This window comes from Carassius carassius, chromosome 33 (genome assembly GCF_963082965.1).
Source record: "Carassius carassius chromosome 33, fCarCar2.1, whole genome shotgun sequence".
In the NCBI taxonomy this organism is placed as follows: Eukaryota; Metazoa; Chordata; class Actinopteri; order Cypriniformes; family Cyprinidae; genus Carassius; species Carassius carassius.
In genome coordinates this window covers 20,902,696-20,927,398 of record NC_081787.1, presented here as the reverse complement: position 1 = coordinate 20,927,398, position 24,703 = coordinate 20,902,696, and the positions used below count along the sequence as shown (strand labels likewise).

The 24,703-nt window shown below is 36.5% G+C and overlaps 2 protein-coding genes and 1 pseudogene across 3 annotated transcripts in view; 1 reads left to right on the top strand and 2 right to left on the bottom strand.

Moving 5' to 3' along the window:
• LOC132113948 (dedicator of cytokinesis protein 2-like) overlaps positions 1 to 4,142 on the bottom strand; it is a 112,450-nt gene extending 108,308 nt beyond the window's left edge. For both annotated transcript variants that reach the window (XM_059522012.1, XM_059522013.1), the window contains exons 1-3: positions 4,023 to 4,142; positions 1,841 to 1,924; positions 80 to 120 (exon numbers count right to left, since the gene is read on the bottom strand). In XM_059522012.1, coding sequence (XP_059377995.1) covers positions 80 to 120; positions 1,841 to 1,924; positions 4,023 to 4,065 — 168 coding nt within the window. In that variant the 5' untranslated portion in view covers positions 4,066 to 4,142. The remainder of the gene's footprint in view (positions 1 to 79; positions 121 to 1,840; positions 1,925 to 4,022) is intronic.
• The window catches only part of LOC132113949 (TBC1 domain family member 9B-like), a 336,715-nt gene that overhangs the window by 23,630 nt on the left and 288,382 nt on the right, over positions 1 to 24,703 (bottom strand). The gene's annotated exons all lie outside the window — the stretch shown is intronic.
• LOC132114150 (histamine H2 receptor-like) lies at positions 11,223 to 11,819 on the top strand (annotated as a pseudogene).

Here is a 24,703-nt window from a genome sequence, read left to right as displayed (position 1 = left end):
AGGAACTTCAGGTCAGATATTCAGGAATAAAACATTCTGCTCTTGTACAACCACCAAAAACTAAAAGCTATTTACTCACTTTTTTCTCTTTGTCCTTGATCATGTAACCTTTAAACCATCCTGAAACAATTACAAACTGATTTAGAGAGAATATTTCTGTTGCTCAAACAGCATTTAAAAAATGAACATTATAACCTAGCAGTTTTCAGCAGACATAGCCTAGCAATGTTTGTAGGTTGCCTACGTATATTTCTTCAGTAATTTCACATTTCAAGAAAAAGTATAAAAAAAAAAAAAAAAAAACCATAAAATATCATTCTCAACCTTACTCTAGAACATCGTAAATCTTAAAGGTTTAAAGACTTTAAAGTGCCGTGATTAGGAAAATGATATTTTTTTTTATGAAGATAATGTAAATGTTTTAATGGTTTAATGTTTACATTTAATTTTAATTTATTCTATGATCAAAGCTGATTTTTCTGAGTCTTCAGTGTTGATCCTTCAGAAATCATTGCAATATGCTGATTTGCTGCTTAATTATAATCAATTATTATTTGTGATCAATTATCAATAATCGTTCTTATTATTATCAATACTGAAAATGGTTTAAATATTTAATATTTTTGTGGAAACTGATGTTTGAAATTTTTCAGGATTATTTGTTGATTACAGGAAAGAACAGCATTTATTTGAAATATAAATAATTTGTAATAAGTATATCTTTACTGTCATTTAAATCAATTTAATGCAACCTTGCTGAATAAAAGTATTATTTATTTATTTTTATTATGCTCCAGACTGAATGGTAATCCACAAAAATATGAAGCAGCACAACTGTTTTCAACATTGAAAATAATCAGAAATGTTTCTTGAACAAATCAGAATATTGTACACCAGAATGATTTCTGAAGGATCATGTGACACTGAAGACTGGAGTAATGATGTTGAAAATTCAGCTTTGATCACAGGAATAAATTATTTTTTTTACTATTTGAATAGAAATAGGCTATTCTAAATTGTAACTTCATATATTTCACAGTATTACTGTTTACTGTATTTTTCATCATTATCAGTTTTGTACATTGTCTTCCACAATTGGAACTTTTGTATTGTTTTATACTTTTATGTTAGTAAGCAGGATTAAAATTGCTCTAATAACCTGGTGGGTTTATGGTGTAATGGGCATGGGCCGCTCTGTGCCAAAAAGTCTAGGGCACATTTTAGCCCAAGTCCGCACCTGATTCAATGTTTGCTGGATTAATTTTATTCATTTTGATTCTCAAGTAAATATATCTTGACTGAACCCCCCTGTTGTGTTGAGGTCAGTTTTTAAACCTGCTCAAAATACTGGTCATATTTCTCATTTAGGGTCATGAATGTGCATGCAACGTTTTTGTGTTCAGAACATTTTGACTCTGCCATTGAACCCCATTGGTTTCTGTGCAAAACCTCAACATCAAAGAGTGAGGTTAAATAACTTTATTGTAGTATCTCAAACACTAAATTATGAAATACATGAGAATCTATGAAAACAAAGACTAAGAAACTCAAAATCATCTAAATCATCTAAGAAAAATCTATTGTTTTTTCTATCTATTTTAGTTTCAAAGTCAAATGAATCCTTGGTGTTATTTATAGGGACCATTTATAGGCAGCTAATTGCATGGAAACCAACCAACACAGAAGCTGTACCCAGTTTTTGAATACAACAGGCGGGTTGAAAATGTTTAGATATTTGCACAGAAAAACAATACTGAGTAAGACTTTTTTTTGTGGAAAATGGCACAAGCAACACCAAGGTCATGGGTTTGATTCTCAACAATAACCCAGAATCCCTCACCTTCACATGACTCCTGTATGTGCACCGTGTCCCCGATAGCCAGGGACAACTGCTTCTCCGCTTTGGCGACAAAATTCCACTTAACTTCAGAAAAAAGAAAGAACACATAAATTGCATGAAACTGAAAGAGATGTCACAGTTTGGATTTAGTTTTCAGGTGATGTTTAGCAAAACAGATCATTTAATGCTTCCAAAAAGACATCAAAAGATATCTGCCCTCAACAACTTCAAAAGAGTCTTTTGATTTATGTCTGGAGCAGAAAAGCAGCAGGACGACGCACACGCTGAACATACTTTATCCAGCATCAATGACACTGAAAGTTAAAGTGCATAAGAAGAGATGGAGAACATTATATTACACTCACACAAACACACACACACACACACACACAATTCATTTCTGCAAGTGCGAGTTCGTTGGCCTACTTCCTCTCAGAGCAGCTTCCTGTACAACACAGCTCACACAGATACACACCACCATCAGCATGTTTACAATTGAAATAACGTTCAAAATCAATGAATATACATTTACATCAGCCAGCTTTTATTTTAAGTTCCTAATAAATTTAATCATGCTATTAGCTTTATTTCTTCCAACAAACATGCTGTGAGCTACAGCCCTGCTGACTACACATTCCAACAATCAGAAGTCAAGCCACTTTTGCTTTTCAAGACTGAATACACAAAAATAACCCCAACGCTCTGAATCCTACATTCACAGATAACTTTAAATAGCGGTTCTCTAATTAGCTTTACCATTTCAAGCTTTGTACTGCTGAACACTTCGCATATGACCTGGACTATCAGATTCTCTTAATTAAAAGAGATTTCAGTGAAATTTGCATGAAATATTTCTTCCCAAAGGTTGCTATTTAGTTACAGCAGAATAAATTTTAATGGAGTTCTCAAATGCATTTAATTTAAGGATCAACATGTCTCAGATGTTTCTCTTATTCCTAAAATTATATTAGTGTCAACACAAACTGTCTTTATTCTGTCTTCATATAATTGTTTTAAAAAACATGTCCATATGGTTTTTATTAACAATCATCGACTTTAAAATAAAATGAGATATGTTGCTTTGTTTTTGTTTTTTATTAAGTTAATGTTTATTTAATTTCAAGCAACAGAAATAATTATTATGGTTTTAGTTTATTTAGCTTATTGATTTTTTTTAAACATGTCTAAATGGTTTATTAAGTTTATTTAAATTGTAGTTTTAGTTATTTTAGTTCATAATCTTAAGCTAAAAGAAAATGAGATGTTGAGATATTGCTTACTTAAAATAAGCTTAAGATATAATATTTTATTTCATTTAATGTATTATATTGTAGACATATATTTTATGTTTTTATTAAATATAATAAGCCGGGCCTAAATGAGTCATAGCTGTCCTACAGTAAGAGTATAGAGCTATAAAATGAATGTGGCTAGCAGCAATATTATTTATATTTATATTAATATGGAGATCTCTGGATTTTGATGGTATCCTGATGGTATCCTGAGCAAATATGAGCTCATTCTGAGACATTAGTAAGTCTCTAGATGAGATTCCTGGTCTCTTCTCACTGCTGTCTAGGAGAAACGACTGAGGTAATAAAGATATCTCCCTTGTGTGTTTAATTCACACAGGTCTCCTCTTGTGTTATTAAATGCTGACAAACCTTATAGCACAATCATTCTGCAAACAGGCTAAAGAAGTGATTCCTCCTTGCTATAAAAAGTAAAAATGTGCAGAAGTTCCCATATGACATTATTTCAGGTTGATTCAGTTGCATTAAATTTTATTTTTGACACTAATATACCGATGTTAACCAAAAGAAGCAAATTTTTTCAATGCAATTTAAGTTTTAAGTAAGAAACTGTCATGGGGTTCAGGTAACAGTTTGTTTTTGCACTATATTGCATTAACGGCACCGTCATAGAGACATAAAACAAAAAAATGCAGATTTTCAAAACTAAATAAGTGCAAAATGATAAAATGCTGCAATCTGTTTAGTCCAGTGACTATTGGGCTGCTTAACTGATCCGTCTCTGCCCACATCCTGAGATATAGGAACTAAATCAAACAACTGCTGCGAAGGCCGCCAGGAATATAAACACACAACTTCACATTTAAAATACACAGGTGAATCACATGCACACACATACAACCACACAAAAAACCCCAAGCAAAACTCACCAACTCCATATCTTTGAGAGCTTGTTTTTGTCCAAGGAGCCATTGGTTGGACTATAAAACGCTCTCCTATGGCTATATCTGTCTGTATTTTCTCTTTCTTATGCTCTACACTGACTGTTTTTGGGTGAGGGTGCGAGAATTAACCAGAGGAACAAGTGCTCCTCCTCCTCTGTGTCTGACTGTCTGCTTCTTCCTCTTCCTCTTTTGGCCTCCACATTTAACTGGCTGACAGCAGAACTTCACCACGGTGACTAAAGCACATTTCAGTGACTTTTATTGATTAAAATCTTGAGATCATGTATGTTTTGGGTCTCAGATTTATTAGGTTGTTTCATGGTGCATCTAAATCGTCATTTATGAATCTTTAATGCTAGAGGAAGCATCTGGTGTGGGACAAAACAAGCTGAGATTCCATGAAGAAGTTTGTTTTATGCACCCCTGAGACTTAATATGAGCAGGTTTATACAAACACACAAACAGGCTGCTCTGTAGTCATAAACCACAAAAATAATGTCAATCTTCAGGTGCATCTCCTACTGTAACCAGCAGAGGGCTCTACAAACACTCACTTAGAGATTATCCACATCCTAATCATGCAGTTTATTGAGTAGACATGAACATACTTATGAATTTGACCAGAAACTAAAAATAAAGCTTTTTGTTGAAGCACCTCGTGAACAAGAATCACAAAATCACAAATTCTATATATTATACTAAAATGTATGTATATATATATTAACTTAATATGTGTATATTTTAGCATCTAATGACTTCATGCACACACTTAGTAAAAAAACAAAATTGGAACATGTTAAAAACACTGCTGCTGAGTGGATGAATCCTGACAGCTGCTTATAGTGCATGAAAATGCCTCATAAATCCATTTATATAGGAAGTCAAGAGAAAAATATATGCACACGCATCAAGATGTGGGAATTTTGTGAAACTCTGTTGCTGAAGGAACCAGTAGATGTCCTGCATTTACTGTGTTTTAGACTCATTAGAAGTTTGTGGCCGTTGATCTGTCTAGACAGACCTGAGCTCCTTTTGAGCCTGAGCTTTTGCGTTTCATCTGCATTTCCAGCTGTGTTTGTGCTCGTGAGTACCGGATTTCTGCAATAGACATTTAAGAAAGTGAATATGTTTGATTTGAGAGAGATTATTGCAGACTATTTGTTTTTCAAAGAAATCCTAAAATGAACAAACAAATCATCTTAGAGTTTAAAGGTGCCATCTGTCATATCTGGCAAAAAAAATCAAGTCATACTCCACATTCCATACCAGATGGGGGCAGTATGCCTCAATAAAGTGAATTGGTCTACTCTAGAGTAACAAACGAGAAACGGCATAGTCTCTATGTTCCGCCCCTACCTTCACAACAACCCTAGAGCATAGCCGAAGCCTATAAGACAGCGGTTCTCAATTGCAGTCCTCGCGCCCCACTGCTCTGCACATTTTGAACGTTTCTCTTAGCGCTTCAGACATTTGTTCTATTCGAACATAAGTGCCCTGCGAAGTGGACATCACAGGATATTCAGCCATGATTCCAGTTCGAAGTGAACGTAGCTATATGTTCCAATCAAAGTGCATTGAAGTGTGCAAGACGTGAATTTAAATTGTATTGATTTACAGAGGTATATGATGTCACAGTTGTCCATGTTTAAAGACGCTGCACAGCACAAATCAGTGAATGAATGTTTCGATGTGAGGTAAACTTCAACAGATTTCCCCTGCTCAGAGAGTAGGGAGCAATGAACATTTGAAAAACAGTTCATGCACGGATATCATTTCTAACGAGCTGATTATCTGAATCAGGTGTGTTAACAAAGAGAAACGTGCAAAATATGCAGAGCAGTGGGGCGCGAGGACTGGAATTGAGAACCGCTGCTGTAAGAGGACGTTTTGCCTCCAGAGGAACATTGGGTGATGTCAAGTGATTTTGAAACATGACATCTTCAAGCTACTCCCCTTCACCTTTACCAGTGAATATGTTCATATTCGTTTTGTTCATATTACATTGAGTTGTATATACACATTAGTGGAATTAAATTAATTTGACAGACAGCATTCTGTAAACATCAGACAGCTGATGTTGACCAAGCTAGCGCCAACCAACGTAACCAGAGCTGCATACTCTCAAGCATTCACCGTGAGACACACGCAATTGACTCTTTTCACACGCTTTCACGCCACACATCAATTTTCTCACGTACAGAAAAACCACGAAGCAAAGAGGACACGGAGACCAACAGACTAGACAGAGCAGGTTACTTATGATATAAAAAAATGGGTAAGTTATAGCTAGCTAATTATCAAACGCAGCTACGGTTAGCCATCGCTAACATTAGCACGTTTATAGAACAGCCTTCGATACATTTCTATGTTATAACTTCCCGAAAAAAAAATACACAAACATATAAAACAAACTTCTAGCGAAATACTAACACCATCTAACTTACCAATCCAAAAGAAATGTTGCAAGTTCGGTGTCGGACCTAATTTCTTTCAGGTCCATCAGTTGTCTCCAGCGATTGGAAGCAGTGCCGATGTTTACTCTGGCTCGGCTCCTTTTCTTATCGGATTTGATTTGTGATTCCGAGCGCGGTTGTTTCCCTGTAGCGGGTGGTGGTCTCTTGCCAAGGGCTTAAGTCATCCTTCCGCTCTCTTCCCTGAACTGAAATGAAGTAGTGGGCTGTACTTTCCACACGATTGACATCAGGTATAAGTACGCCCACAAGCCGTGCGAGTTATTCGTGCTAATTAAGGTTGATATCTCTGCAGCACTATAACTTTACATTTTTTTAATGACATCATCGCCCTTATTTCTTCTCATACTTTTGATGCGTGTAGGTCATTTTTTGAATATTTTTAGCTCAATTTTTGCACATGGCACCTTTAAAAGGACATGGTCTCCTAGCAACCCAACACCCGTGATGATCATACTTGTCAGAAGCAATCAAAAGACAGACGACTGTATTCCTCATGGACGTCCTGACAGCCTGAGGAACGAGGACGAACACTGACAAATGTGTTTACAAGCCAATCAATGAACAGAGCAGCCACTTAAATGCACAGCAATATGTAACTATCAAAATATCAGCTAACTCACGACCTGTCGTCTTATACAAGCAAGATAATAAAAAAAGAGTTTAATTTCAAAAACATATTACAGAGATTTACTTCAAAACCGCAAGTGACACCATTACATTTGTTGGCTTGCACTACATAAAACTACATTTATTTTCACACTTTAATTCGTTTTCAAGATTCAAGATTTGTATTCATCACATACACGATTATATAGAGAATATATAACCAGCAGTGAAATGTGAGAAATGTTTTTGAGGAGAAGTTAGTTACTTTTCTAAGGTTTTTAGAAATGTGATCTTCACCTGATGCCCAACCGAATTAAAAAGAATCAGAAAAGAAAAACACCTTGCAACCAGAGGATGGGGGCCCGTGATTGGCTGTGGAGGAAAGGTAAAGCAGACCTATTGGCCATCGGAAACAGGCGAAATTTTCTCAGTGGGATGATTGCCGAAACCTCATCACGACCCCAAATATGAATCCCTGTTATTAAAGCCCAAAGAACAGGCCTTATTTAGCTCCGCCTTCTTTTTTTCAGTTCAGTGTTCTGTTTTGTATTTCAACAGAAAGAAAATATATCTTTTCAGATTTATGACTCAACTGCTCAACAGCTCTTCAACAGCGATGCTACAGAATTAAACAGAGCTACTGCAAAAAAGGAAGTTCAAAGTCAACATTCTGAAGATAGCCGGGTGCTTGTTTGTCTGGCACATAAGATCTATTAAAAATATCCCTTTTTTACACCCCATGACGCTTTAAGTGAATTATGAGAGCTACTTCTGTTACAACTGTAAACAATCAGTGAAAGCTTCACTCTTTGAACGCAATAATAAGCATTTTCAAAAGCTGGGTACAATGAGGTGACATTATTCTACTCTGCCTTTAACCATCAGACAAAAAGACATTTTTAAGTGTAAAAGCGTTAAAAATTACTTTCAACATACCATGAACCATGTATTAAATATCACTGTAGTAAAACTATATGTCTATATAAGGAACGTTGATGAACACAACTAACAGGGATTAGAAGTGGAAAGGGGAGACAATATTTTAAAGGGTTAGTTCACTCGAGAATGAAAATTCGTCCATCTTCTACTCACCCTTGAAGCATCCTAGGTGTATGTGACTTTTACGTGAAATAAAGAGTGCGCATCTGTAATAAAACGTCCCTCACATGGCTCCGGGGGGTGAATAAAGGCCTCCTGTAGTAAATCCATGCGTTTTTGGAAGATAAATATCCAGATTTCAAACATAATAAACACTTTTTTTCTCACTTCTGCTGACTGTTGGGAACTGGAAGACATAGATGTTGTAGTTCATCAGCGCTGTGTGGTTAGTGACGAGTGAGGTGAGAGAACAAAACAAAATGCTGGTCACGAATTAGAAGCACAAAAGAGGATTCGTAAAAAAATAATTAAAAAAAAACATCGGAGGATTTCGAAATAAGCCAAGAGGAGACTGGTTTTCCTTTGCTAAAATAAGGAAACTTTGTTTCCTTTGCTCCTTCAATTCCCAGAGGCTCACGTGACTCATATTTTATTTTTATTTTTTGTAATTTTATTACAGTTACGCACACTTTATCTCACATCTTCTGAACAGTTGGCAACTAACATCCGCTTACTCCCATTGAAAGACTTGGAAGAGCAAAGACAATTTGTAATATAACTCTGATTGGGTTATTCTGAAAGAGGAAAGTCACATGCTTCGATGGTGAGTAGATGGACGAATTTTAATTATTGGGTGAACAAAAAAAAAAAAAAAAACAACAACCTGGAAACAGAAGTGCATTCCAGTGCATTATCCAAAAGATATGGAGTATAAAATAAAAGTAAAGAGCAGCAGACTACAGATGCGCTGTAGGCTATATACAGTTTCATATAGTTAAAACTGAATACAAAGAAAAAATATGAGAAAAAGAATGCAGTGGCATGAAAATGGTTCTCTTGCCATATATATTTGTTTACCATATCACATTAAGATACCAAGTGTTTTGCTATTCTTCTGACTTCTGAAAATAGAACACGGAGAGATATGTACAGCTCATTCAGTAAAACTGATGGATGAGGATTATTTGTGCAACCTTGTGATCTGATTATGATCTAATTACATGTGTTCACAAGAGAGTGGCATTCCAACGGATCACGTAGAATGTAGGTGTAGCGTAAGAGCCAGTGACAATATAGTCTCAGTTTGTCATTAAGTAATAAAGTCTGTATGTTCCTAAATCATTAAATTTATCTGAGAATTAATGAGAGAATATGGACAGGAGAACAGATATCTACAAAAGTGAGACATTGAATATGTCAGTTGTTTACTTTAGAAAGCAATGTGTTGTGTGGGTGTCTGGGAGCTTTTTGTTACTCTACAATTATGTCTTTAAAGGGATAGTTCACCCAAAAATGAAAATGCTGTCATCATTTACTCTCATGCCATTCCAAACCTGTATGAGCTGCTTTCTTATGTTGAACATAAAAGAAGACATTTTGAAGATTGTTGGTAATGAAACAATTAGCAGCTGGCTATTGGCTACCATAGTAGAAAAAAAAATACTATGGAAGTCAATGGGAACCACCAACTGTTTGATTACCAGCTATCTTCAAAATATCTTCTTTTATTTCAACTGATACGATTTTTCAGGATTCACTGATGAAATAAAGGTCAAAAGAACATATTTACTTTGAAATAGTAACTTTGAAATAAACCATTTAAATTGACTGTGATTTTCAATCAATTTAATGCATTCTCAAGTGATAAAATAATTTTCTTTATTTCTTTCAAAAGAAACTGTTTAACCTTTTACCTTGATTTATTGTCAATATTGCACGATGTCTTAATCTACAGAGGTCCTTGCTTTAAATTGTTTCTTCTCCCTTTTTATTCATATAAAATAATATTCTAGAAGCAAAAGTAACAAAAAAGCAGATCAAATTGAATCAATTGACATGCACTGGATAGTCAGCTTGCATGACAATTAAGTTCACTTGACCAGTGGATTTTGTGGTTCAGTTATACTGACCCCAAATATAAAGCATAACACATATTTCTCTTTCACACAAAACAGAGATATAACGGAACCAGTAATTGCAGAAGTCAACACTGGCTTAGCATAATGCAATGATGACTGTCAATTTTTTATATTATTATATTATTAAAATATTATTATTAATCTAGCATTTTAAAATTGGTTTGGCAAAGGTTGACAACCTCTTTTTTAAATGCATCTCTTTTCTGTTTTAAACAAGAGAAAGAGGAGAAAAATGTAGTACCTCACTTTGACCAGCAGAGGTCGACACACTTCAGTCTAAAAACAAAATAGACTGACGGAAGGTGGATGGATGAACAGATGGATCAATGGAGGAGGAGGACATACCCTGCAGTGTGGAAGGATACCATCGGGATTAGACCTTACTAAACATTTTGACCTACAAATACTGCATTGCATTTTGCATTGATGCATTTGGAAGATGCAAGTATGCACATTGCCTGGAAAAGCCCTGGCAGTGTGGAGCAACAGGAACATTCACATGACCATAAAAAAAAAAAACGATGATAAGCATAGATAAACAAACCTGCATTCCAAGTGTTTGTCTACCAATAAAACAATAAAATCATGGATCTTCACATTCAAAAACTGCACTGGATTTTACATTAATGGATTTAGCAAATGCAAGTATGTGGGTTGCCTGGAATAAAAATGCACAACCTTGGTACTGTTGAGCTACAGGAACACTGGCACAACCAGACAATCAATCACACAAAAACTGCATAGCATTTTGAACATCTTGAATTTCAAAAATTGCATTGTATTTTGCGTTGATTTAGCTGATGCAACCATGTGCATTGCCAGAAATTAAACAGGAACTACAGGAACGTTCACACAAACAGAAAATAAAATTTCACAAACACACACACCTGCATTCAGAAAATCACACAACTTGACATTGCATTGCATTTTTAACATCTCGTCCACAAAAAAAAATTGCTTTGCATTTTGCCATTATTGAGCTACAGGAACATTCACACAGGAAATATGAAAAACAGACAGAAACACACCCACACTCGTAGTGTTTTTTTTACCGATAAAACCATAAATAAATCACACAAACACAGAAAATGACATCTAAGATAGCATTAGCTGTGATGCTCTCCGTCCTTATCCTCTTCACTCTCAGTGGAAATATTTTGGTTTGTCTGGCTGTGTACATGACCAGACGCCTACGTAATGTCACCAACTGCTTCATTGTATCTTTAGCAATTACAGACTTTCTACTGGGTGCTCTCGTGCAGTCGTTTTCCTCCCTTTGCCAAGTTACAGGTGACTGCCCGCTGGGATGTACTTCTGCAACATCTACATCTCCCTGGATGTCATGTTGTGCACTGCCTCCATACTTAATCTATCTCTTTGTTATCAGCTTAGATTGCTACTTTGTGGTCACTGCCCCATTGCGTTATCCAGTGCTAGTGCTTCCGTGGAGAGTTGGTGCGGTTTTAGCGACAATCTTGCTGGTTTCGGTGGGTTTTTTATTTGTACCTATCCACCCAGGCTGGAATACAAGAGACTTAAGCGTGCAAAATATTCGCCAGGGTGACCCTGCACAAGATTGCTGGTTTGAGTTGAATCCAACATATGCAGTGGTCGACGCCTTTGTGACGTTTTATCTCCCCCTGGTGGCCATGTGCTGGAGCTACCATCATAGCTTATGGGAATAAAAAGGTAATAGAAGACTGAAAAGAAGAGACTGAGGCTCCGTCCACTCGGATACGTGTTTAGCTGTATACGCATACATTTTTTATCATATAGGCATTTCGTCTACACAGATCCGGTGTTTTGGGATAGTGAATCTGATATTTTTTTAAACCGGGTCCTAGAGTGGATAAATCTGAAAACGTCGACCTTGCGTTTTCATGTGGACAGCGAATCTGTATATTTTCTGAAATGATGATGTCATCAGCCCATGTCTCGCCACTAGTCAGACACTGCAACGTCACGTAACAGCAACAAAAAAATTAACAAAGACTGAACGATTGTCTTTTTATTAACTAACATTAACGCAGATTAATTCACGTATTGTTCCATGTTTGTTTGTATACTGTGCACAAGGTTTATGCACATAGTCCAAGTCTTCTTCTCTATTTTTAGTGTATCTCTGTGGCAGAATTACAGCACCACATACTGGTCTGGCATGTATACTACATCGTTTTGTCTCGGTTTTGTGTGGACGCAGATATTTGAGATTGGGGGGGGGGGGTCGGATAGATAATGTAATAATTACATTAACTTTTCTTTAATTGTACTTTTGTAGCCATCAGAAGTAATGAGATATTGTAAAAGCACATCGAAATCTGTTACTGGGTGAATCTATCGAAACTTGTCTACAGTAGGTCAACCTACAGTTTCCTAAATTTTGAGGTCACTGCTTAGTTCTATGTGAAGTTATCTTAACAGGAGTAAAAGGGCAGTTATTTAAGCATATTTCTAGAGTTTAATATATTCTGAAGCACATTATAAAAAAAAAACTTAAATGAGATATTTGAAAAAGAACACTGATGAATATTAGAAAACACTTTCAGATCCCTCAAAGTTATTTGAGTTAAAGGGATAGTTTATTAACTAATGACAATAGACTCGGGCCGATAATCTAAGTTCTGTATATAATTTTTGATGGAATGATATCACGGCAACAATAAATGTGCTTAATTGTCATGAAAATAATGTAAAAAACAAACCACAATAGTCTTTTTTTTTCTGGTGTAAAATAAGACCTTGACATGTTTTCATGAGATTCACTTTACTGCAGGTTTAAAGAGAAGCTGACATGAGGGCCAGTTAATTCATTTTTTTTTATATATTAAATTTTTTTAAGCATCTGTTATGCCGTTTCCATATGGTGTTTTTATTCCCATAGGTTAGAGAGCAGTTTATGATTTAAAAACATTTAAGTGACAACATCGGTCTAAAAAACTCTATACTCGAAGTCTTCTGAAGCCAGACCACAGCTTGGTGTGAGAAAAAGACTGAATTTTAAGTTGTTATTTGCTAATAATCTTGATCTGAAGATCTATAATCAATTAAATTGGTCAATGAAATTCATGCAGCTCCTCTTCTGTCAGGTATTTTCAACACTACACAAGCTATACTATTCCCTGGCTTGGACGTGTGATGAACTCAATACCTGCCCAGATTGGATTCAGATCTGCCCACAGGGACCTCAAGTGTCTTTAACTAAATAATACACACTGAAAAGAAGGTATAAGTGCAATTTATTGGTAACCGTTTTCTGTAACCAAAATACTTTTCTACTGATGCCCCCTTGTGGCTATGATAAGTATCAATATTATGTAGAAGCACTAAGAAATCTGTTCAGTTACTGGGTGAATCTCACAAAACTTCATATATGTAGAAACACAATATAGTTTGAAAGTTACTACAGAGATTGAAGGAACAGTTTGCGAAAGAAATATTAATGCAATTTTTACTCACTTTCATGTTGTTCCAAATCCAAATGCTGTTTTTATTTCCATGGAACACAGAGCTGTTTTGGATACAACAAAAAATTCTTAGAAAGGACAAAAAGAGACCATATACGCATTATACCCTAATGTATAAGCATTCAAAAGAACAAGTACACGCATATAAAGATCACATTTCATCTTAAAATATAAATGCATTGAAAGCACATTAAGAAAATGAAGCCTATTTTGACATTGTCTCATCTAATACATAACTACATGGATAAATATATTGATCAATCAATCTATCAATGTGACCTAGTCCTGTTGTCATCCTCAGATTCACCCGTGAGTCAATTAATCAACTTTTATGTGAAGATTTAAGAATTCTGTCTTGTTTTCACTCAAAACATTTTGTTGCAAGGGAATATTTGAAAGGTCTGATTACAGTAACACAGTAAAGATGCTAAAACAGTCCATCGTGAGACAAGAATGTGCATGAATCTGAAAAATACAGAAGAAATGCAACCCATAAGTGGACTCCGAATAAAACGACATAATTAATGGCATGGCATCTTTGAGATTTTCTTCAAGAGAGTTATTGTTTATTGGTTGCTTCTCTGTATATATTTATTTATTTTTTTGTCATATTGATGTCTACTTCAACATGGTTTAATTTTTCCTTCATATCTGACTGTCTTTTTACTCATTTAGTCCGTCGTATGACCAACTATTCATTAAATACATTTATCACTGCCTTTATCAAACAGCAGAACCTGTGCACACACAATCAGCACAGTCACTTTCATCAGGTTATCCATCATCCTGGTTTATTATCAAAATATCATGAAATAATTAATGCAAAAACTCAGACAGAGTTATTCAATCAGATTCCTGACCTGAGGAAATACAGGAGGAGGGGAGTTATGGGAAGACGGGAAGAGGAAAGAGAATGAGGTGTATATAAAAACAATTGTCTGGGCAAAAAGAAAGGAAAAGTTGAGTATAAGGTTTGATCCCTCTATTAGAAGGTACAGTTTTTGCACATTAGCTTTTCTGGCCAAGAACTACAACACCAGATCACTGATTTAATTTGTCTTTTCCTCTCTTTATCCCAGAAATCATATTCCCAGTATGAGAAAGTCTCCATTCACATGATGAAACCAGAAGAACTTTCACTTTTTTAATAAAACAAAACAGACATTAGAAAGTGTTACAACAAATATCAATTGAGAAGAATTACACAAGGATCATTCAGCAATTATCTCTAATGAACCAATTTGTAGAAATATCTGCACAAGCTCAAATTGGGGTTTCCTTTAACAAACAACTTTAAACAATTATTTTCATAAACAAAATACTAATACCAATAACAATAATAAGGGTGAGAACACCTGACAAAAATATTCTATTTTATTGTTTATATATTTACTATATACGATGAGAGTCCTTATCTATCTTCATAGAATTCATACACACAGAAACTTCACAACAACTTGTCAAAATAAAAGTTTGGTTTAACTAGAAGAAACTGTGACAGAAGTACATTACTATTTTACTTTACTATTACTTTGTTTCCATTTAAATTATTTGGCAAAAAACGAAGAACTGTAGAATTTTCATTTGATTACATTTGAATTAAACTGATGTTTCATGATTTCATTTGATTACCACTTTTAATAACAAATTTTTATTAAATCATAAATCCAGAAAAATGTAAACTCACATACACAGGATTTCTGAAAAAAAATTAAATAAAAAAAATAAAAAACATTAATCAATTGGAAAAAAAATGTGCATGGCAGCAATGCATCACCGTAATTAATGAACATCAATTATTATGTCAAATAAATTACAAACACGATATCTAACATATACATGGCTGTGATCTGTAAAGCAATTCCCTTGAATAGTAGCACAGTCCTAACAGAAGCTAAATAAAACCCCTCTCTCTCTCGCTCTCTGGTCCTTTATCCCTGGTTAGTGTGCTGGAATTTAATATGCGACTTTTGTTATTGGGAAAGTGGCACATATGTCTGGGCGCGCGCTGGGCGCAATATCTCTGTTAGTGTAGCTAATGCGATAAAGAAGGCAGGGGGCTATTCATCACCCTGGCCGATCCCAATACGCTTTATTATTTTAATGCATTTCACAGCGATTAAAAATGATCTATCACTAGACCCGTGTACGTGTGTATGTGTGAGTGTTTGAAGAGAGAGAAGTGTGTGTGTGGTCACTTAAAAGGCCAATTACTGTTGTCACTGTGCAACAGACAGAAACTCTCCTTCTCACGGAGCAGAAAAACATTCACCTCCCAGTTTTATTTGGCTTTTTATTCAAACGTACGAGCTCCCTGAAGCTGTTTCCGCATTAGTCTGCGTTCATCCCTCCACCTGCAGTAATTAGACTCGAGTAATGCTAATTTCATCACTGCTAATTAGCACGGTTAACGAGCAATGTGTTAAAACTGATGGCAATTAATCTGTGATTAGGCCAGATTAGTTCAGCAAGCAGCTGCTTTGACAGTCTGAGGACAAGAGAGATTTTCCCTTAGTCCCAATGTTCATACTATCCATCCTGAATAGTAGGCTATGTGAGATTACAACAAAGCATAGTATATTGAAAACAGTACACCAGAAGTATCCGGATGGTCTACTATGTAAGGTTGATTTTTGAAGTGTGGATCTGTGCACACTTTAATGGCTAATAATGCCCATAATCCATTGCGTTTTAGCGAATAATTCAGTTCAGAACTACAAATACAAAGTGCTTAAAAACTACAAACATGGCGGACGTGCAAAACCAATGGTTAGAGAGGCATTACAGTAAAAAACGACCAACAAACAGCATTATAAAACATTAAACCCTAATGAGAAAGTACAGTGGTAACCGTTAGACGGTAACTTTGATATACAAGGTGAATTCAGGTAAATTGAACAGTCATGGAAGGGGGGAAAAATGTGTCCCCATCTACCCCATGGTACTGAATTATTTATTTGTGCATACTATTCCTATTTATATGGTATTTCCACAAGTAAACTCTTGTAATTAAATGGTGCATGCACAAAAACATGGTAATATCATGATGGAACTTTTCATTAATGTGGCCAATGTAGCAGAATATAGCAGAAATTGTCAGGATCTGTGAGGGAGAACCCAAACGCAGATAAACAACAAAGTACAAGAGGGCAGGTAAGGTATGAAACACAGTCTAACAACATGGGGACACAGGAAACGATGACAGGACAGGCGAGGATGATTGCTGGAACCAGCCATGGATGACAACAGGTCAAAGATCTTCACAGGAAGTGGCAGGACCAGGCAGATGGTAGTGAAGACCAGGCAAGTCACAATGAAGCAGAGATCTCTACCTGATGAACACTGAATCTGAACCAGACCGGCTGCCAGGCAGAGAAAACAGCGGACAGTGGCAGAACTGGATCGCGGAAAGCAGAACAGGATAGAACAAGACTCAAGCACACAAAACACCACAATCAAGAAAGGCAATGAGAAAACCATTTACTTTACCAGTATTACAACCTACAGTGGAGACACATCATATACATCACTTCCCTGCAGGTATTGTTTACTAACAAGGTGACAGTGCCAACTACTGGCCTGACATAAGTAATATTCGCGGATATGTATAACGCAAATCGTTTTGAATATGTTGTCTTGTGTATGTAAATCTTAAAAAAAAATGCAAGGGAAAAACTTGTCGTGTAAACCTAGCCTAAGTCTTGACTAGAGCAGGAACTAAATGCATGTATAAACACACACTCACAACAAACCGCAGAGAGCACAATACATAGGGAGGAAAACACACAATGTTACATACCCGAGTATGTTTGAGATAACTTCAGCTTTTGGATACAAAATCGGAGGTTACTTCCAGGGCATGTAAGTAACCATAGTTACTCTCTGAAGATAACCTGCTCTGGAACAGGTTATGTTCCAGGGTTAGTTCACTTCAGCGCACGTGTGATCTACTGACAGGCCTTCAGTGGGCGTGACAGTGTACAACATTATATAATATTACAATAATATAGCCTATTATATATAATGTATGATATGTTAATTATGAAGCACTAAGTAATAAATAAGGTAATACACTCACCAGCCACTTTATTAGGTACACCTGCTCAAGTCAAGTCAAGTCAAGTCTGCTTTATTGTCAATTCTTCCACATGTACAGTACATACATACAGAGAATCAGAATTGCGTTACTCTCAGACCTCGGTGCATACAGATAACATTAACAGTAGAGTCTAAAAATCTAGATCAAATATAAAATGGGACTTCAAGAGCAGTTATTTTATTTAACTGACTGATGAGGTAGTGGAATGACATCAGTTCCATGCTGAGTGAGGTAGTGAGCAGACCAATGCTGCACAAAGTGACTGGTGCATGCCATCATATATTAGTGGGGGGGGGGGGGGGTGGAAGGTACTGGCGATGTGGGATCTGGGGGGAGGGGGGATGGGGTTCATAGTTCAGTTGTGCCGGGGGCAGAAGAGTGGAGGGGGGGCAAGTTCGGGAGGTAGTTCAGCTTCCTGACAGCCTGGTGGATGAAGCTGTCCTTCAGTCTGCTGGTCCTGGCCTGGAGACTCCGCAGTCTCCTCCCTGATGGCAGCAGGCTGAAGAAGCTGTGTGACGGGTGGGTGGGATCACCTGCGATGCAGAGGGCTTTGCGGGTTAGACGGGTTCCATAAATGTGCTGGAGTGAGGGGAGAGAGACACCAATGATCTTCTCAGCTGCACTCACTATGCGTTGCAGAGTCTTTGAGCAGGACGCATTACAGGCGCCATACCACACAGTGATGCAGCTCGACAGGATGCTCTCGATGGTGCCTCTGTAGAAGGTTGTTTGTTAACACAAATTGTCAATTACATGGCAGTAACTCAATGAATTTAGGCATAGATGTGGTGAAGACGACTTGCTATAAGCGAGCATCAGAATGAGGAAGAAAGGGTATTTAAGTGACTTTGAACGTGGAATGGTTGTTGGTGCCAGATCGGTTGGTCTGAGTATTTCAACAACTGCTGATCTACTGGGATTCTCATGCACAACCATAGGGTTTACACAGAATTGTCTGAAAAAGAGAAAATATTCAGTGAGTGGCAGTTGTGTGGATGAAAATGCCATGTTGATGTCAGAGGAGAATGGGCAGACTGGTTAGAGATGATAGAAAGGCAACATTTACTCAAATAACCACTCGATACAATCAAGGTATGCAGAATACCATCTCTGAACACACAACACATCGAACCCTGAAGCAGATGGGCTACAGCAGCAGAAGACCACACCGTGTGCCGCTCCTGTCAGCTAAGAACAGGAAACAGAGGCTACAATTCACACAGGCTCACCAAAATTTGACAATAGAAAATTGGAAAAACATTGCCTGGTCTGATGAGTCTCGATTTCTGCTGCAACATTCAGATGGCAGGGTCAGAATTTGGCGTAAAGAACATGAAAGCATGGATCCATCCTGCCTTGTCTCAACGGTTCAGGCTGGTGGTGGCGGTGTAATGGTGTGGGGGTTGTTTTATTGGCACATTTTGTCCCCCTTAATACCAACTGAGCATCGTTTAAACACCACAGCCAGGGGCAAAATCTCATCTAAATGTTGGGGGGGCAATAAACATAACATTTCTCACAAGCAGGTTTTGAAGGGGACACCAAATAAAACAGGCAAAATTGTACTTAACCCTTGTGGGTTGTTGGGGACGTTTTCGTCCACTAGGGGGTAAAGTTGAGTCTTATTTTGGCCACAACTTTATCTGTGTTTGAGCTAATGGAATGATTTTTGGTGACAAATCTTATTTTGACCCATATTTTGGGAAAATAAACTCAACGGTACACCCTGGGCAAATTCTCTACCCTTTCGGGATGTTCGTGGATGAAAACATCCACTAAATTAAACTGCTGTAAAAATGTATCAGATAAATATTTTTTTACATTTTTTTTTTTTGCATAAATCTATTAATCATTTTTTGATTGCAAAGCCATGACACCATATAATCATGCATTCTTGATTGTTTGTGGTTTTCACTTTTGGGAAGAGGTAAAAAAATGTATTTTTACAGTTGATCACTAGGTGGGACCATTAACCCTTTAAATAGGCCTGTGCAAAAAAAGGCTTTGGTTTCTGGCTTGTATATGGAGTTATATGGAGTATAACAGCAAATTATAGTGTTTGTGTGTGTGTGAGATTCTTGATTGTTGGTGGTTTTTCCTGTTGGGAAGAGGTAACATTTGTTATTTTTTACAGTTGATCACTAGGTGGGACCATTAACCCTTTAGATAGGCCTGTGCAAAAAAAGGCATAGTTTCTGGCTTGTATGGAGTTATATGGAGTATAATAGCAAATTATAGTGTGTGTGTGTGTGTGTGTGTGTGTGTGTGTGTGTGTGTGTGTGTGTGTGTGTGTGTGTGTGTGTGTGTGTGTGTGTGATAGAGAGAGAGAGAGAAAGAGAGGGTGTGAGAGAGACCTTTGTGCACTTACCTTGATGTACAGTATTTGAAAAAATCAAAATATGCACCTCATGCTCTCAGAACTACATGGAGTAAACAATAAAAAAAGAAGTGTGTTTATGCACCTGCTTCCTTTTGATGGTGAAAAGTACAGATGGCCTATATGTGAAATGCTCCTCTTTTCTTGATGGTAAAGCCAGTTTAAAACCTTAAAATCCTGTAAAAAAATCTACTTCGCATCAAATTTATGAACATAATGTATTATGAACCAAAAATGCAATACCAACTTCAAATAAGCTGCAGCTCGCAGGAGGGTTCACGCTACATAATCATTTCTAAAACTTTGGTACAAGTCAAGCCCTTTCTCGTGTTGCTTGCTGCTCTTCTCACCATTAAATATCCAGCACAATGGCATGCAAGTGTTTAAATCCATGTACTTTGCTTTTGTTTAGTCTATTCGCTTATTAAGTCTGACATCACGTAGCAACGCTTCCGCGTCCAAACACTCTATCAGTTACCACAAGAAAACAACAAAAGGTGCTAATATAAACTCACAATGTGATAGAATACTAGCGAAAAAGTTATAATATTAACCTTTAATTCCATACCGAAGTACCAGATAGCCAGACAATAAAAATATAAATATAAAAAAAATATCTAAAAATTATTTGTGTTTGGGACGCTGTGAGCACGGAGACTGTAGTGTATATCGTAAGTTTGAAAGCATTTAACTTAAATTATCAATATGAATAAACAGTGCTCATAAACGGCTGCTGAGGTCATATTCTCAAGTGAAGCAAGTTGAGGCCTGGACCCGGAAACAGCGCTTCTTACGTCATCACTTAACAACCGAATACTTTCACCACCATTAAAAGGCAGCAGGTGCATAAATACACTTTTGTTTACTCCATGTAGTTCTAAGTTAGAGCTGAGGTGTACATTGTGATTTTCTGAAATACATTAAGGTAAGTGCGCAAAGGTCTCTCTCACACACACTCTCTCTCTCTTTCTCACACACACACACATACACACTCAATATAATATGCTGTTATACTCCATATAGCTTCATATACACGTCAGAAACTAAGCTTTTTTTTGCACAGGCCTATCTAAATGGTTAATGGTCCCACCTAGTGATCAACTGTTAAAATAACAAATGTTACCTCTTTGGCTTTGCAATCAAAAAATGTCGTTATAATGGAAGTCAATGGGGCAAAAACAGCCACCAACAACTAATTAGGGAGAAAAAAATTAAATCTAATGTTGCACAAAAACTAAAAATGCATCAAAGCCAATGTTGCTACTAAACTTTGACATGCCCAAGACTGTTATAAAAAGTAAAAAAAAATCCAGCCACAATTACTTTTATATTGAAAATAAGTCATTTTGTGTGTTTTTTCCCCCAAATCAGTGACATCATTTATGAACTTGGCAATTAAAGAGTTAAAATCTTGGATTTTTTAAAAACATTTGGTAGTTTTGATCAGGACTGAGGTTGATTAACAGATTTATGCAAAAAAAAATTGAAAAGAAATATGAATCTGATACATTTTTACAGCAGTTTAATTGAGTGGATGTTTTCATCCCGAACAACTCGAAAGGGTAGTGAATTTGAACAATCCACAAGGGTTAAGAATATGTGTAAAGAAAGGAAAGCCTTACTATTGCATGGAGACCATTCCATTATCCTTCTTCTCAAAGTTTCTTTCTGGTTCAATGAAAAAGCTGACTAAATTGACCAAAACATTCTTCAAAACAATTTTTTTTGTTGTTGTTGTTGCAATGTTTTTGAAGTTGTTTACACAGTCAAGCCACCAAAATACAATGGAATTTGAACTTAACTTCAACTTTTATTAATTTATATATCACATTTAATAGCAATGTTGTTGCTTCACAGTTACAATTAAAACATGCATATATAAAAACATTTGCCATGCCTAGCAAAATGAAGGCATACACACTCAGACATACTGTACACCCTCACACAACTGTATAGTGAGATCGGTATAGACGTGAAAGTGAGGGGAAAAAACAAAAAATTATAATTTATGACGTCAATGACTAATTTGTTCAAAAAGTGGATTCATTCAGTTAGGAAACACCTCCTCAGTGTGTTTCTCAAAGACACAATTACAGTGCTGTTACTGCTGTAGCTTAGTTTTCAACTTTTTTAGTTGGTGAAATAGAGCTAAAACAGTCAATATGGTGCCTAAAATGAACAAAATTAACTTCTTGTTTATTAAATTTTTATAAAAATCAAAATCACATTTGTTATGCTAATATCTGGAGAACAACTGCACTCTTAGTATGATGTTATATTAGATTAACTATATTAAATGAAATAAACCGACCAGTGGCGGCTCGTGGATTTTAAAATAGAGGAGGCAAACTAATTGTATTGGTCTGGGGATCCCAGCCGATTGTTATTATTATTATTTGCTTAACCACTTTAAAATGGCTTTTTGGAGTTTTTTAGTCAGAAACCATAAAGAAAATATATTCAATATCGCTACTCATTATAAATAGTTGGTAAATTATCAGCCCAGTCTCTCCGGGAGACGTTCAGACCATAGACTGTATAAAAACAGGTTCAAACTAATAGCACATAATTTATGTCTTTATGATGGTTGGTTGATATTCCAGAAGGGAGGCTAGCATCCTCTATGACATTACTTTTCTCAGCACTCCTCAGCGCTGAAAGTGAACACTCGATGCTGATTGGTTCCCCTGGCCTCCCCCTCCCCTTCTGTTTCACTTAGCAGTTGTGATTACATCAGCAGATTCGGCACATTTGCGATAGAAAAGCGGAGCTATCATGTAATGGTATTACAACTGTGAAATTACAAACAAAAATATATACATTCTGAGACATGAACTGAAATGAATAGAGAATTTTATTAACATTTAATCTTTAGAATTTTCATCTCAAAATTTGGGGAGAACAGTGGCGGTTCTACACGGAAACCTAGGGAGGCCCGTGCCTCTGTAGACATGTCCCTGGCCACCCCTGTGGCCACCCCCATGCTAAAAAAAAAAGGAATATGATTTTCTTTTACTGTCTATGGATTTTACCCGCGAGCGCCAAAAGCGGAACTAATGTGACGCTAAGTTCTACACGGGTAAATTAGTGCAGCGCACCTAAACACTTAGGAACCAGGCGGGAAGGAAGTTGACCAGAAGTTGAAGTCGGCCGCGTGCCGCCATCTTGTAGCAGAACTTCACTTGCGTTAGCATCCCATTGACTCCCATTCATTTTGGCGTCACTTTGACAGCGAATAACTTCTGAGGCATTTAAAGACTCCATTTGTCCATTATTTATTTCTAAAGATACACGACAATGGGGAAAGGGCTCCATTACCTTCTATGTTACATTATGGCCCCGTAGAAACAGTTTTTGTAAAAATAGGCTAACGATTGCGTCATAACCACTCGACTCTCTGTCGCACAGTAGAGAAATTACCGTAAAGACAGGAGGAGAAGCTCGCAGGCAATTGGGGAGACATCAAGAGAGAAGCCCATAGATACACGCCCTGGCGTTACATTTTAAAATACTATACAAAATAATTAATCAGAATACTTACTCCTCCTCACTCACGCCAAAGAACTCCCCCCTCAAGCTCGCCGTCTCTGCAAGATTAACGATGGCAGTTTGCACGCACAGCTACTAGAAGATTTACATCTGTCAGACAGGTTGCTGATGTCATCAAGCTTAGTTTGAGTCTGCGCGTCAGAAACGGAAGTGCTAAAAATCGCTAAAAATGGGCTTCACTTGTCTCAATTGAGTTCCAATGGGGTCGCTGTGTCCATTTCTTTTACTGTCTATGTTAGGAACTTAATCATATTCAGGGATGCAAACATCGCACTTTTCGGCGCCTCCCGTTTTTTTCACATCAGTTTGGGTGACTTTGGTCTGATTATTATTTCTCAAAGTCATCTGAAGCAATTCCATTGCTTAATGTTATGGACAGAAGACTATTTTCATCATTAAATTAAAGTTTACGGAAACCTTGTTTTCCCTCCTCTGTGGCTGTCAATCATTCTCCATTCAGTAATCAAATAGCGCGCACCTCGTCCATTTACAGCAGGATGCATGGTAAAACTCTCTCCAATATTATATACTCACATTATAATGCTTGATCTGTAGATAAAAAGGCTGTGGATTTGCATAAAATGACTTTATTTTGTGTATTTGTATTTTATGTTTGTTGCTGTTTTTAAAAGACTCACTTGAGCCTGTTAGATCACACACATGTTTTAAAAGCCGTAAACTTTTAAAATCCCTTTGTGAGCTCAGTTTTGAAGCGTTTCATATTATCATGGTTTTGCGCTCTGAAAGATTATTAAAAGCTTATTATATTTTTAGCCTGCACAATACATTTAAAATAAGCATAATTTAATTGTATATTATTTCTGTGTAGTGTAGTGTAAGCATTATTAATATATACACTTCTGAATTCTTGACATTTATATATAAATATTAAATTGTGAAATGATTGATTGCCTGATTGAATTTTATAAGAGTACTAATAGTAATTTGTTTTTATTAACATGTTTAGATTGTGTAAAATTACTGTGTAGATTTTTTCAAGAATTACTTGCATTACATTTAAATAAAATATGTTGCCATTTTTAATGTGCCCCTCTGGTTAAACACTGGGCCCTCCTTAGC